We start from the raw sequence: 15,250 nt of genomic DNA, 5'->3' as shown, positions 1-15,250 counted from the left end.
TTTGGTAAGCATTTATCTTGTACAAGAATGTTTTTTTATCTAATGTAGACTAGTGATTTTGACTACTCTCACAACTTATTTAAAACAGCAAGTAGTGATAGTGTTCATCCTTCTTTGTCATGACAATAGATTAATCAATCGATTCATGGCAATGTTAAATGGTCAAGGATGAGGTGTGCTTTTTTTTTTATTATTCGTTCTGGATTTTATTGGATCAGAAGCAGAAATTAATGTTCTAAATTAAAAAAAAAACACAAGAGATTTGTTTGCATTGATTTAGAATGGCTTTCTACGAGTTCGAAGTAGTAAGCAAATGAATATTATACTGAAAATATATTTTAAAAAAAAATATTGTGTGGCACTCCATGAAATGATATAAAATTTTACCATTTTATAAATAATATTTAAGTATGAGTTCAACTTTTGATAACCTAGCTCTTAATTTGCTTGAATTTTGTTTGAGTCCTGGTATTTTGAAGAGAGAAATAAAGCTTACTGGAATTTAAAGATGGTCATGCAAGCTATAGAAACTAACAATGGAAATGTCTAACTTCATATCTGGCTGGTCCTATTGTGTAGATTTTGTGCTGCATTGTTGTATATATATATATATAATATATATATATATATATATATATATATATATATATATATATATGTTTGAGATTTCCACGTTTTCTAGATTTCTGTGTTGGGTATTTTACAAAGAATATGAAGGAGAATATGAGGAAGGTAAATGTGGATTGTTTCAGTGAGGTCCCATCAATGTAGAGTCAAGTGCAACTTGTTTCATTCAATAACAGAATAATGTTCCCCTTTACATGTATTATAATTTTTTAAATGCCAGCACGTCCCATTGCTGATTACAGCATTGCCTCGCTAGCCCCACTGGTACTGGTACACATTAGAGTGAGGTGTTGTGTGCACCAGACACTGATCAGACATGGTTCGCAAACCCCCCACTACACACATACACACACTCATGCTCCATACATGCACGCTAACACATTAACTAAAACATTTAAGGCCAAATAGACACAGATGACAGTTCTCATTTTTATTCAGTACAAACATACGACAAAACATTTTTATCAACAAATGCGAAAGTTAAGGTCCGTTTTGTTCGAGATTTCCGTGTTAGCCTTCAATAGTGTTCAAGATTTTCATGTTGCCAGTACAATAACAGTAGTAGGATTAAAATTGGGAATTTACATATGTTCGTGATTTCCATGATTTTAAGATTTATGCATTCAAGATTTTTGTGCCGCACTTATATAACCAGGCCTGTAAATCTTCCGTCTATTGTCGGATTTCCCACAGTACGATTTTGCTCTATAAGTTAAGTGCTAAAAAAAAAAAAAAGATAATAGTAAAAATAAAATTCGTAAACCCAAAGAACAGAACCAATAAAAAAGAAAATAAAAGACTTTTATTTCGTTCCTTGAAAAAATTAGATTTTATTCCATTTCAAATGCTGACTTAAAACAAAAAACAAAAGAAAAAAAATTTTATTTGTCGCATCAAAGACAAAACATGCTGTCTATCAGTTAGCTATAATATTATCATGCCACCTACACGCTCCGCTAGACGTGTATATATTCACTGCCTGGCTACTGTGCCACAGCCAGTGAGAGAGAGGTCGCGAAGTTTGCGCGAGTCGTCTTCACACACACACACCTAGTCAGTAAATAACGCACACACAGAAGTATGTCGAACCGGACCAGAAGGTTTCTCTCTATTTTGCTACCGATCACACATGCATATCTCCGGTTCTTATTCCTCGGTTTCGATATTTCTTTGGTTCCGTCCCGATGTGAGATGGATAAAAAAATAATGCGAAATAATTATTTTTCTTCGAAAGCTCTCACACCACCGCACCTCCTCCTCTTCTTCTTCTTCTTCTTCTTCTTCTTCTTCTTCTTCTTCTTCTTCTTCTTCTTCTTCTTCTTCTTCTTCTTCTTCTTCTTCTTCTTCTTCTTGAAGAATTAATCCAAATAAATGATAGAATCAGCGTAAACATTTTAACACAAACAGGAGTGAAGATACGCAGCTTCCCGTGTCGAGCACCAGACATCTAGATACACATCCTTCAAAAGGGTAGGAATTGTTCTCTTCCTTTCATTTTACAACTAACTCAGACCTGGGACCTCAAATAATTGGGATTTTTTTTTTGATACCATAAAATAAGGATCTCATTATAAATAAGTAGGGGAAAGTGACATGATTTGACTAGTCAATTGACGTGTTATATCTGTGTTGTGTCCATATTTTTGTCCTGTTGTGTCTATTTTCGCGTTTCAAAAAGTTCCGACAATTTTTTCACCAACCATTTACAGGCCTGTATAACTAGTGGATAAGATAAAATGATTTGGATGAGGTGAAAAAGCTTTTAAAAATATATTTTGGTATTTCTTTTCTATCAGACATAAACAAAATAAATTTGTAAGAATAACCTATATCTTTCATATGGAAGATGAAATGTTACCAGCTTGTTTTGTATCTTCCAATCTATTTTTCTGATTCTAAAATATTTTATAAAGACAGGTTCTTGTTAGATAGTGTTCTTGAATTAATTCGATATGTCCAGCTATGTGTTTAGAGTGGAGTTCTATCTTCCCACAATGCATGCTGCATTAAATTCTATTTGTAAAGAGTTTTTGTTTTTGCCACTGCAGTTATCCACAAGAAGAATCAGGTGCTTTTGTTCCAGACCAAATTTTTTCAAATTATGGTGCAGGTAAGAAGTTATTGTTACTTTTCCAAAAGCATGTGCTACGTAAACCAAGTGTTCGATTTGCTTTGAGAGAGCCTAAGAATTACTGATGAACAAGCCTTATTTTATGAAATTTTGAAGAGATGGACTCAGTTCGTAGGAGATTTTAGGGAAAATGTAACTGATGTGCAAAATAAGATGAATGTGACTTGTGCTTTGGAACGAATAGAAGTAACAAAAGTGTTTTTCTTTATCCTTTTTAAGATCTCCTGGCACCTGACTTGACTTCCTCAATCAACTCCTGGTATAAATTTTTTGTTTTCCTGTTTGGCATGTTGCACTTGCAATTCAGCAAGTGTTCTTCTTTCTTTTCTTTTTGTAAAGCATAAAATCTGTTTGCACTGACTGATTCGATGCATTCTGGCATGTCCTGGCATGATAAATATTTGCACTAGCCATTGTCATTTCTGAAGGGTACTTATTGTGAGATGGCTAAGTGGATTAGGGGATCTAGGGTTGAGCTTAATTAAAGTATCTAATCTGTACCTTGTTACTGATCCCCTGTCGATGTTGTAATCATAAATGAAAAGAGAAGAGAAGTGCCAGTAGACAATTGAGAAAAAAAACATTGGCGATCATTGACACTTGAACCCTCTGCCCGACTAGTACAGCATCCTCTGCCTAGCTTTGAGAATTTTAACTTTTAGCCATCCATCAGTCCATTCTTTCTGTAGTGGTGCTCTGCAGCTTACACAGTTTCTTGTTCTTTTTTTTAAAGAGAGATTCTTCTTCGACAAAATTCCTTGTGGAATGAATCAAGGGCATTCATGGCATTAAAAATCTTTTAAACAAAACAACAAAACAAAAAACAATCCCCATTTACTGATTTTACTGTCATAGTGGATTAGGGACATAAAGATCAAATTTGGTGACGAAAACTGGTGTTCCTGTACTAAATGCGTTGCTGTAATTCCATGACGTCAGTGTAGATAATGAAATGAACGGGCAATAAGCCTGGTATGATCAAATATATCAAATATATCAGAAGAGACTTAAGATATATTTATATCTTAAGTCTCTTCTGATTCGATTGATAGTACTACAGGAAATCAGTGCATCGAACATATATTCAGTGAGATGATGAACATCTTAAGGTATTTCTCATGGCCTTCGATTAAATGCTGATTTTGCTTGCCTGTATCTATATTACTATGTGGAAACTAAGTATAATTCACATCGACTTTTCCCTGAAATCACAGTCTTTTTGTGTGTTATTTTCAACTATCCCTAAAGGACGGCTTACTGCAATGGGCAAGTCAAGACTATCCTTAGTTGAAAATATATTGTGACATGGCATGTCATTAGATATAACTTTTTCATAGTGTGTAAGGCTGTTTTTGAAAAATTACTTTTCCAATTTGAGGTCTTGTCAAGCTTGAAACACCATTGGATGATAAAATCTTGTAAATATATTGACTTAGTTTCGTGAAGTGCTTCTTATTTTATAGTTTATATTTATTTGAAAGTGAAGCTTCCATTAGTGGACTAAAAAAACCCATTAATTGGTACTTACATATTATAATGGGAGAGATTTTCAGTTATTTCATAAGCTCAGTGACAATTTCACTAAATATTGGCTTTTAGGACAGTTTTCTCTCTCTCTGTCTCTATCTCTCTCTCTCTCTCTCTCTCACTGTCTCTCTCTCTCTCTCTCTCTCTCTCTCTCTCTCTCTCTCTCTCTCTCTCTCTCTCTCTCTCTCTCTCACCCCCCCCCCCCCCTTATGTAATTTAGAAATTTCTAGACAGAATTCCAGCATGGTTTAAAGTGATTAATGTTGTGAACTACATTTTGTCACTTTACTTGTTTGTTTAGAAAAGTATTCACATGCTATTTTAAAAGGCTGGTGCTCATACCCAAAGATTTGCTTCAGAGCTGATGCATGTGCTAAGGCCAAAGTTTTGCCAGTCAACCATGTCGAATTTCAACCTTTTTTGTCTTGATACCAGTTCCTGACACCAAACCATAGCCTGTCACCAACTCCAATCTGTCCCACTTCCACACCGTATAGCATTACAATAGTGACTGAGCTGTAGTTTGTATTTGATTGAAGTAATTTTATATTTAAAAATACCAAAATACCCTTGAATTCAAGTTAATTTTTAAAAAGTTAAACATATGAATCAGGAAATATTTTTTCAGGCAATATATCTATTTTGGTTTTGAGCTATTGCAACAATTTCTTTATGAAGATTTTTGAGGTATATACTTAATGTATATATTACTCTGTTTTGATGATATTATCTCAGTACTATACGTTTGAGTTTGAGAAAGCAATTTCTCCTGCTGAGATAAAATATAAAAACTTGGATGATACAAGATTTTACACTGTCTTTCTGTTCTTTTTTAGTGTGAAAGATATCAGTCGCTTAATTTCTGTTAAGTATTGACCTAATTTATTTTATTTATGCCTTTTTGTTTTTGGTAACAAAAGCCTGTGATAGTATTTGGTGAGTTCCATGTAAGCATAATGATCCTTTCATTTTATACACTGACTTCATGATAACATAAAATGAATTGAAGATCAATTTTCGGCAGGCTAAAAAAGCAAACAAGTGTTTTGTGAATTTAATTTTAAGAATCATTTTTTTTAAAAATTCCATAGTAAATCTTAACTCACTTTGAGCCAGTTGGACTATCTTGGAATTTTTCGTATTAAATACATTCATTTTGATGCTTTTCGTAATATATCTTTGGAGCTATCTATCAAAAGACAGTTACTCGAAATCTGTAATTTTGAAAATCATCAATCCAAATGACACAATAAAGTATCAAGAAAGCAAGGAATTGAATTATCATAAAGGCTTCGCAGAAAGTGATTGATTGCAGGCAATTATGACAACTGATGGAAGGCTCATTTCATTAAAATAATTTTTTCTTGTATTTTTCTGTCTTCTTTGTCTGTCACTGTATCAATCACACGTTCCCAGTTTTTAAAAAAAATTTGCCTAAGGGCATTTTTCTTTCATTATTTCTTTTCCTTTTTTATTTTGAATTTTGGCATGTGCTCAAAAGCTACCTACTCTGAATGTCATTTAGAACTACACAACTTTAATTATTAGGACAACTGGATCATCATCCATTTATAGTCAGCGCCCAATAACAGAATGTCTCTTCAATGACTCCCTCCTCTTTTTTTTTTTTTTCTATTTCGTTTTCTTTTTCTCCAGACAACATCAACACTATCATACCACAACCCTCACAGAAGAACACGACTCTAGCTTCGAATCTATATCCTCTCACGTCAACCTTATTGGAGAGCAAAATTGACTTGATACTAACTTTGATGTACCTTTTCATTTAATTCTTGACATTTTACCCTCACGACTTGGCTCGTTATATATATATAAAGAAATATGCAATGGGGCCTCACTAATCGGGAAATGTCCTTTGCCACCAAAATAGTAATGGTCAGCCATATTAATATTACCTGACTTGCCATGGAGAAGGGGATTCAGGATTCAGTCACACTAAAGCCCTCTTGTCATGTCAGGGCAATCTCTCTCGATGTTTAACTATAAAATGGACTATCAAGAAGTATAACCACAATATATGCTCAAGCCATGGACTTGTTTTGTTCTTAGTTTTTTAATAGGAATATCATTCATTTTATTGGGTGGGGGGGGGGGGGGGGTTACCAAAAAAAATTGTTTTGTGTTAATTTTAACTCATTTGTTTGTTGCAAAATCAGCTTTTTTTTTTGTTTGTTTTGTTTGGAATTTTTAAAAACAGATTCTTCATTTTCATCATGCATCACATTTAAAACGGCTATTTATTTAATCATAGTTGTTGGCGAACATGAGCAAATCATTTTACCCACTATTTATCCAATCAAACCAGTTAGCCAATGAAAACCACAGTGGTGTCATATTTTTGTAATTGTGAATTTATGTGCTCTTAATCGATGAACATCACAAGAATGACTTTTCAGCACAGTGTGTGTGTATCGGGTGCGAGAAAAAAAAATGGACAAGTTAAATCCTTTAGCTATCATATATAAATGATGCAAGTCTGAAATTTTGTTATGATCAACACCATTTATGGAAATTTATACACACTATTTTTCAGGAAAATATATCGAAAACTTGATTATTTTGATAAACACACTGCATATTTGTCATTTCGAAGAGTTGCAACATAATTCTGAAATTTTGATGTGATCTGTTGATCCCCCATTTTACTCTATGACTGTGCATGGCCTTTTCCCCCATGATCCAATTGATTTTCTGTCGTCTTGAATAATGACTTAATCCCGTGCATTTTGAATTGACTATTTTAAATGTTTCTATAACTGTTGTACGACTTTATAGATCTTGTTGGACATCATTGACCAAGCACTGTAGTCCATTGGATTCCCATCAGAACTCAGGCCATTCACCTTTAAAAATGAATCTAATTATGTGAATTCTGCTTTACTTAGAAAATTGTGTAACATTGTTAGAAGAAAAAAATTATTCCTGACTCTATCCCAATCTGTCAGTTGTTTTTCTACAAGACAGGGCAACTTCCTCCACTAGTCGTAGTCTACTGCACTGCTAAAAACATGACGCAAGTTTGGAAACTTTCGATAACATGATTTTTAAACAACTATGGTGTAACCGGCATATTTTCCTAAATAATGGGAAATTTTTTATCAAACTTTGCAAGTACTAACTTAGGTCTTGTTCTTGTTGCATGTAAATTTTCAAGTATTTCCGATTTTTTTCTTCACATTGAAATGGCATCATAATTTTTTCCATTTTTTAAAACTTGCACCCTATATATATCTATATATACAAACATATAGTGACATTTATTAAAATATACATATTGCAAAAAAACCTTTACATAAATTTAAATGTAAGACTGGCCGAAATTAAATATACAGTCAAAGTAGGTTTATTCAGTTGTTTTAAATGGTTTTGATATGTGTCGAGATAAAGTATGCACGTTGTATACACAAAGAGACCGTTAGATGCCCCCAAGGTTATTGATAACTCTCATGTATCCCAGCCCAAGTCATCATGAGGTTTAACATTTTCTACATTCCCACCATATTATTGTATTCATTCAAATTATTTTACAATTTAAATGATTTGATTATTTTGTATGTTCAAAACTTTACTCTCGAGTGGCCGAGACAGTTTGCTATATGACTGATATTAACACAAAATATTATTTTGTTGTTAAAACTACTTAAAAATTAACTAAGCTTTTTCAAAACATTTCAGATATATCTATATTTATTCAGATTTCTAATTATGTATGTTTGTTATGTACACCTTTATTGAACTCATGTATCCTAAACAGTGTTTTTTCTTTTAAAAATAATGTTCTACTGTTCAGTTATTAAAGCTCGATTTTTGAGGAAATGAAAATATGTATTTGATAGGAACCTTTGGCGTTTTTGATTATTAATTTTACTGCTGCCACTAGTAATGGTTTGTCATCAAATATGGTAGTGCTATTGTTTTTTTAATAGAAGTCACCACGGCTGAATCTATCACTTCTTGGTCACATGTTAGTTAATCTATCATCTGCATTATTTGCGGCCGCAAATTTTGGCAAATTTTGGTAAAAATTTTTTTGAAAAAATAAATAATTATTTTTAAAAAAGCGAAAACGAAATAACGAAAAAAGAAAGGTGCGAAACTGAGAAATGTTGCAGCTTTGCTTGGGCCTAAACTCTAAACACGAACAGCCACAATTGGTCAGATTCAGCGTGGGTTACGCAACTGGATGCGTGGGTTGACGGAGGCAGGAAGCAATAACAAACCCACATGGTTGCCATTACCTCCACCATCATTCTCGCTCACGGTTTGTGGAAAGCACTTCATTACAGGCACGTAATAGTGAATCTAGTTTTTGTTTTGAACATTTCTATTATTATTCTTTGTAAATTGACCCATATTAAAAGAAACATACAAACAAAAAAGGCATGACCAGTCACTAACAATGCCGTGTAGTGTGTAGACAGTAACACAGTACGGTGAACATGACTGACACTGACATTGGGGTCGGAATGTCGGAACCCATGAGTCGTTCGCAACTCTGCCTCACGTATTCATTTAATCAGTCAATTTAATTTTTATTAAGCTTGCGTAAAACATACAAACAAAAAAGACATGACCAGTCACTAACAATGCAGTGTAGTGTGTAGACAGTAACACGGTACGGTGAACATGAATGACACTGGGATCGGAATGTCGGAACCCAGTAGTCGTTCGCAACTCAGCCTCGCGTACTCATTTAATCAGTCAATTTAATTTTCATTTAGCTTGCCTATTCTTCAAGTTTATGTTATATTCACCTTTTCTATTTAAAAAGGGTAATCCAAACAGACCATAAACGATTTTATAATAAGCCGACTTCAACTTCCATCACACACGAACTTATTTTGGGTGTTTTTTTTTTAACCAAACCGTTTGACTCAAATTAAAGCTTCGGCATTGGATAAGGAGCGAGGTCCCTGTTGCCATCTTGCTTAGTTTATACAGAGACTGGGTTGCCACCTTGGCTGTTCTTGATAAATAGTAAAATAGTACAACCTTGTGCAATATGAGAGAGAGAGAGAAATTTTGAACAAAAAACGAATCTCTCTCTCATCCTCTCTCTCTCTCTCTCTCTCTCTCTCCTCTCTCTCTCTCTCTCTCCTCTCTCTCTCTCTTCTCTCTCTCTCTCTCTCTCTCTCTCTCTCTCTCTTCTCTATTTCATCTGTCACACTGTTTGACAATCTTCATCACTGGCTCACTTGTACTTGTAATATCGGTGTGAGTAAAATTTTGAACAATTATTATTATTTATAAATGCAGAATCTTTTCAAATAAACGGATAAAATAGAGATTAATTCTAATCGAACAGTGGAACACAAAGCGAGTTTGCGAAAAATCTAACAAATGGTCGTGGTCTTATTTATAAATGCAGAAACTTTGCAAATAAACGGATAGACTAGATGTTATTTCGATTCGAAAAGTGGAACACATAAGCAGAATTTGCGAATGCCGGTCCAGACATAAGCGTTATGGTCTTATTTATAAAGTGCAGAAACTTTGCAAATAAACGGATAAAATAGAGATTAATTCGATTTGAAAAGTGGAACACATAAGCAGAATTTGCGAATGCCCGGTCCAGACATAAGCGTTATGGTCTTATTTATAAAGTGCAGAAACTTTGCAAATAAACGGATAGACTAGATGTTATTTCGATTCGAAAAGTGGAACACAATAGGAAAATTGGCGAATACCCAGTCCAGACATAAGCGTTATGGTCTTATTTATAAAGTGCAGAAACTTTGCAAATAAACGGATAGACTAGATGTTATTTCGATTCGAAAAGTGGAACACAATAGGAAAATTTGCGAATACCCAGTCCAGACATAAGCGTTATGGTCTTATTTATAAAGTGCAGAAACTTTGCAAATAAACGGATAAAATAGAGATTAATTCGATTTGAAAAGTGGAACACATAAGCAGAATTTGCGAATGCCCGGTCCAGACATAAGCGTTATGGTCTTATTTATAAAGTGCAGAAACTTTGCAAATAAACGGATAGACTAGATGTTATTTCGATTCGAAAAGTGGAACACATAGGAAAATTTGCGAATACCCAGTCCAGACATAAGCGTTATGGTCTTATTTATAAAGTGCAGAATCTTTGCAAATAAACGGATAAAATAGAGATTAATTTCTAATCGAACAGTGGAACACAAAGGCAGAATTTGCGAACAATCTAACACATAAGTGTCGTGGTCTTATTTATAAAATGCAGAAACTTTGCAAATAAACGGATAAAATAGAGATTAATTCGATTCGAAAAGTGGAACACATAAGCAGAATTTGCGAATGCCGGTCCAGACATAAGCGTTATGGTCTTATTTATAAAGTGCAGAAACTTTGCAAATAAACGGATAGACTAGATGTTATTTCGATTCGAAAAGTGGAACACATAGGAAAATTTGCGAATACCCAGTCCAGACATAAGCGTTATGGTCTTATTTATAAAGTGCAGAAACTTTGCAAATAAACGGATAGACTAGATGTTATTTCGATTCGAAAAGTGGAACACAATAGGAAAATTTGCGAATACCCAGTCCAGACATAAGCGTTATGGTCTTATTTATAAAGTGCAGAAACTTTGCAAATAAACGGATAAAATAGAGATTAATTCGATTTGAAAAGTGGAACACATAAGCAGAATTTGCGAATGCCCGGTCCAGACATAAGCGTTATGGTCTTATTTATAAAGTGCAGAAACTTTGCAAATAAACGGATAGACTAGATGTTATTTCGATTCGAAAAGTGGAACACAATAGGAAAATTTGCGAATACCCAGTCCAGACATAAGCGTTATGGTCTTATTTATAAAGTGCAGAAACTTTGCAAATAAACGGATAGACTAGATGTTATTTCGATTCGAAAAGTGGAACACAATAGGAAAATTTGCGAATACCCAGTCCAGACATAAGCGTTATGGTCTTATTTATAAAGTGCAGAAACTTTGCAAATAAACGGATAAGATAGAGATTAATTCGATTCGAAAGTGGAATGCAAATGCAGAAGTTCTGAATACCCGGTCCAGACATAAGCGTTATGGTCTTATTTATAAAGTGCAGAAACTTTGCAAATAAACGGATAAGATAGAGATTAATTCGATTCGAAAGTGGAATGCAAATGCAGAAGTTGTGAATACCCGGTCCAGGCATAAGCGTCATGGTCTTATTTATAAAGTGCAGAAACTTTGCAAATAAACGGATAAAATAGAGATTAATTCGATTCGAAAAGTGGAACACATAAGCAGAATTTGCGAATGCCCGGTCCAGACATAAGCGTTATGGTCTTATTTATAAAGTGCAGAAACTTTGCAAATAAACGGATAGACTAGATGTTATTTCGATTCGAAAAGTGGAACACAATAGGAAAATTTGCGAATACCCAGTCCAGACATAAGCGTTATGGTCTTATTTATAAAGTGCAGAAACTTTGCAAATAAACGGATAAGATAGAGATTAATTCGATTCGAAAGTGGAATGCAAATGCAGAAGTTGTGAATACCCGGTCCAGACATAAGCGTTATGGTCTTATTTATAAAGTGCAGAAACTTTGCAAATAAACGGATAAGATAGAGATTAATTCGATTCGAAAGTGGAATGCAAATGCAGAAGTTGTGAATACCCGGTCCAGGCATAAGCGTCATGGTCTTGTTTAAATGAAACAATGCAGTTTAAAAAAATTTATGGTCATTGAGTAATTAAGCTAAATATGCGGAGTTCAAATAGATAACTTGATCTGTGAAATTTTTTATAATTAGCTGTTTTTATTCTCCATCATTTAGATTATGTGATTAAGTTTATAATTGAAATACAAACTTTTTCTCACTTATCAATGTTTTGCAATAAAGGAGAGTGTGAGTGAACCTGTGCAAAGAAAATTATTTGATAGAGTGATATTTATCATGCTTTTCAGTTTGTAGTTGAATTCTAGAATGGATTCTTTATAGTTCTCATTGATTGTATGTCAGTATGTCAGTCTTTAGGACACCGATTACCCTAATGTGGTCACAATTTACAATGTGACGGCCACAAGCCCGTTAAACGCAGAGTGGGGTATTGTTGTTTGCAAGTAATGCTATAGTTTTAATAGGATATCTGTCTCCTATTAAAATACATTCCTGTGTTGGATTTTGGATTAAATTCATGTCTTCTTCGGATTATGGGATATTTAATTTTCATGGATTGTGATTGTGATTTTCAAGACTTTTAATGTAAGTAAATGCCCAAATAGATATTTTTATTCATTTATTCTTTATTTTTATTTTTTTAGTTTTGTTTTGTTTTGTTTTGAAGCATTTATTATAAGAAATAATGTACATATGCACTTATACACCAAAGACTGCTTTCAACTGCTTATTATTATTATTATTATTATTATTATTATTATTATTATTATTATTATTATTATTATTATTATTATTATTATTATTATTATTATTAATATTATATAATAATAATAATAATAATAATAATAATAATAATAATAATAATAATAATAATAATAATAATAAGTGCATTGAGTGAAATCCCAATCACGGTTGCCCAAATAAAACTGGCGCTAGAATCCCGACTACCTGTCTAAACGAATGTTGTTTGTACGATACATACTAACTACACGTTCAATATCGGGGGCAGAAAATATGCGTTTGGTTTTATGAAATTAAAACAGTAGTCCCACATTGTTCTTTGATGTTATTTGTGGTTGCATTTGCTTTGAAACTTACACATTATATTGTGTTACATTGTTTACAAAATATTTCTGGTACTCGTATGCATGTGTAGTCAACGGTCAATCGTGTTCTTTATTATTTTATTATTAATTTTGGCTTGGCATCTTACATATGTGAATTTGACAGGTTGTTATGGATAGTAATTACTCGTATAACATTAAGTGATTTTTAAACATTTTTACGGCGTTTTAAATGTCTTTCTTGCATTCATTGCCGAGCACCTCCACTTTTCTGTTACTATTTTAACGATCAGCTGATTTTCTCTTGCCTCCCCTTTAATTTCGCGGACTTTTTTCAGAACGAGGCATGGGAGTGGCTAATTGGATTCAGTAGTCTGATGTCACGCCGCCCGGCAACGGCGGCCATCTTGGTTCTAAACAATGAAAATCATTACTTTTTATTCTTCAAGCTGGCTAGAGCCTTTCATATGTCTTGTGATCAGAATGTATAAAAGTCAAAACAAGATCATATTTATAATGTTTTTCTACTCTGGATACACTTTTATGCTCGTCGGAGAAATATTTCATAAGGGCGTCCGCCGTTGTTCCGATAGTTTAGAGCCAGTGTTACTTAGTTACCATGCGTCATTAGGAAGGAAGTGACGCTACGACTATTGAATCCTATTTGACATTGATGATCACTTCAACTTTACATTGTCAAGCTTATGAGCACTGTAGAAATGCTTTATTATTATTATTATTATTATTATTATTATTATTATTATTATTATTATTATTATTATTATTATTATTATTATCATCATGATGATAATAATTATTAATTATTGTAGTTATTATTATTATTATTATTATTATTATTATTATTTATTATTATTATTATTATTATTATTATTATTATTATTAGTGTAGTATTAGTAGTAGAAGTAGTAGTAGTAGTAGTAGTAGTAGTAGTTCTTATTATCATTATTATTACTATTATTATTATTATTATTATTATTATTATTATTATCATCATCATCATCATTAGTGTAGTAGTAGTAGTAGTAGTAGTTTCTCTTCTTCTTCTTCTTCTTCTTATTATTATTATTATTATTATTATTATTATTATTATTATTATTATTATTATTATATTATTATTATTATTATTATTATTGTTATTATTATTTAAATATTACTGAGAATTAAAAATTCGTAATTTTCCATAAACTGGGTGGGGTTCCTGACCTCCCATAGTGGGCAGGGAGGTACTTACTGTGTCTTCTGTCTCCCTATATGTTTTCCAACTTGCTTTCTGTCTTTGTCTTGGAATGAGATTACTTAGTTTTGTCCTGGCCCCGGCCGGTTGGCCTGACTGAGAGGGAAACAGTCAAATGCATAGTTATTGTTTTGGGAGATGATATTTTTTTCCTTGCAAATCATCTCTCTGTTATATATTATTATATTTGTTATTTTTAATGTATAATGAAATGTAAGCATTTGAGTGTAGTCCTCTTTGTTGGATCTTGTGCTTGGTTCTGGGTGAGACTTATAGGTAATCCCAGACTAAGTTCATTGATGGTATGCTCTTGGAATCTACATCTGATCCCTATTTGTTCCCAGTTCCCCTTTGTCTTCCTTTCTCTTGGGTGCTTTGATTTTAATTCTAGAACTTTATACTATCCCATTTTCTTCCTTTTTACTGGCGCTGATAGGACCTAAATGTGTTGCAAGTGCCATAAAACCCTTAGACACAAAATAAAAACATTTTCCATAAAATTTCATATTTTCGTAATTGGTCATGCAATTTAACATTCGTAAAATTACGAAAAATTCTTAAGATTCGGCAGGAATGGAGTAGACCCAAAATAGAATGTTCGCCAGTGTATGTGTTCTATTCCACAGTATATGTCTGTGTGTATTTTCTATTTTGTGTGTGAGTGTGATTGTCTGAAAGTTTGGGCGCATAAATCGCGTTACAATGCGGAAAATAATAAATGCAGCCTCCTTCAATTGTAATAAAATGTCTTTTATATTTAACTTTCCATATAGCGTGTTAATTTTTACCCCGAGGCTTAGTTCTGCTCGGCAAATTTGGTCTTTTTGGCAAATTCCTTGGCAAATTTTGGCAATTTTTAGGGCCCAACTTGGCAAAAAATGCAGATGACAGGTTAATGCTTACCTTGGCCCCTGATAATAACTTCAATCTTTGTTCTCAAATTACCTACTGGATCACTACAATACAGTTTAATGATCATATAGTAATAGTATTATTGTTTTATTTTT

The 15,250-nt window shown here is 33.1% G+C and overlaps 1 protein-coding gene across 11 annotated transcripts in view; it reads left to right on the top strand.

The window, feature by feature from the left end:
- The window catches only part of LOC144975038 (transmembrane protein 116-like), a 54,095-nt gene that overhangs the window by 31,185 nt on the left and 7,660 nt on the right, over positions 1-15,250 (top strand). For 3 of the 11 annotated variants that reach the window (XR_013645857.1, XM_078918701.1, XM_078918704.1), the window contains exons 14-15: positions 2,676-2,737; positions 2,978-3,017. The exons of 2 other annotated variants lie outside the window; for them this stretch is intronic. Coding sequence is in view for 6 of the 9 variants with exons in the window: in XM_078918701.1 (XP_078774827.1) it covers positions 2,676-2,737; positions 2,978-3,017 (102 nt within the window). In the remaining 3 variants the exon portion in view is untranslated. Of the gene's footprint in view, positions 1-2,675; positions 2,738-2,977; positions 3,018-5,941; positions 6,191-15,250 lie in introns of those variants that run through there. 6 more of the 11 variants (XR_013645856.1, XM_078918707.1, XM_078918708.1 and 3 more) reach the window with 4 other exon arrangements.

The sequence above is a fragment of the Berghia stephanieae genome, chromosome 6 (genome assembly GCF_034508935.2).
Source record: "Berghia stephanieae isolate SIO BIC M18660-M18661 chromosome 6, UCSD_Bste_1.3, whole genome shotgun sequence".
Classification (NCBI taxonomy): domain Eukaryota; kingdom Metazoa; phylum Mollusca; class Gastropoda; order Nudibranchia; family Aeolidiidae; genus Berghia; species Berghia stephanieae.
The sequence above is the reverse complement of the archived record's forward strand: the minus strand, read 5'-3'. Positions and strand labels throughout refer to the sequence as shown.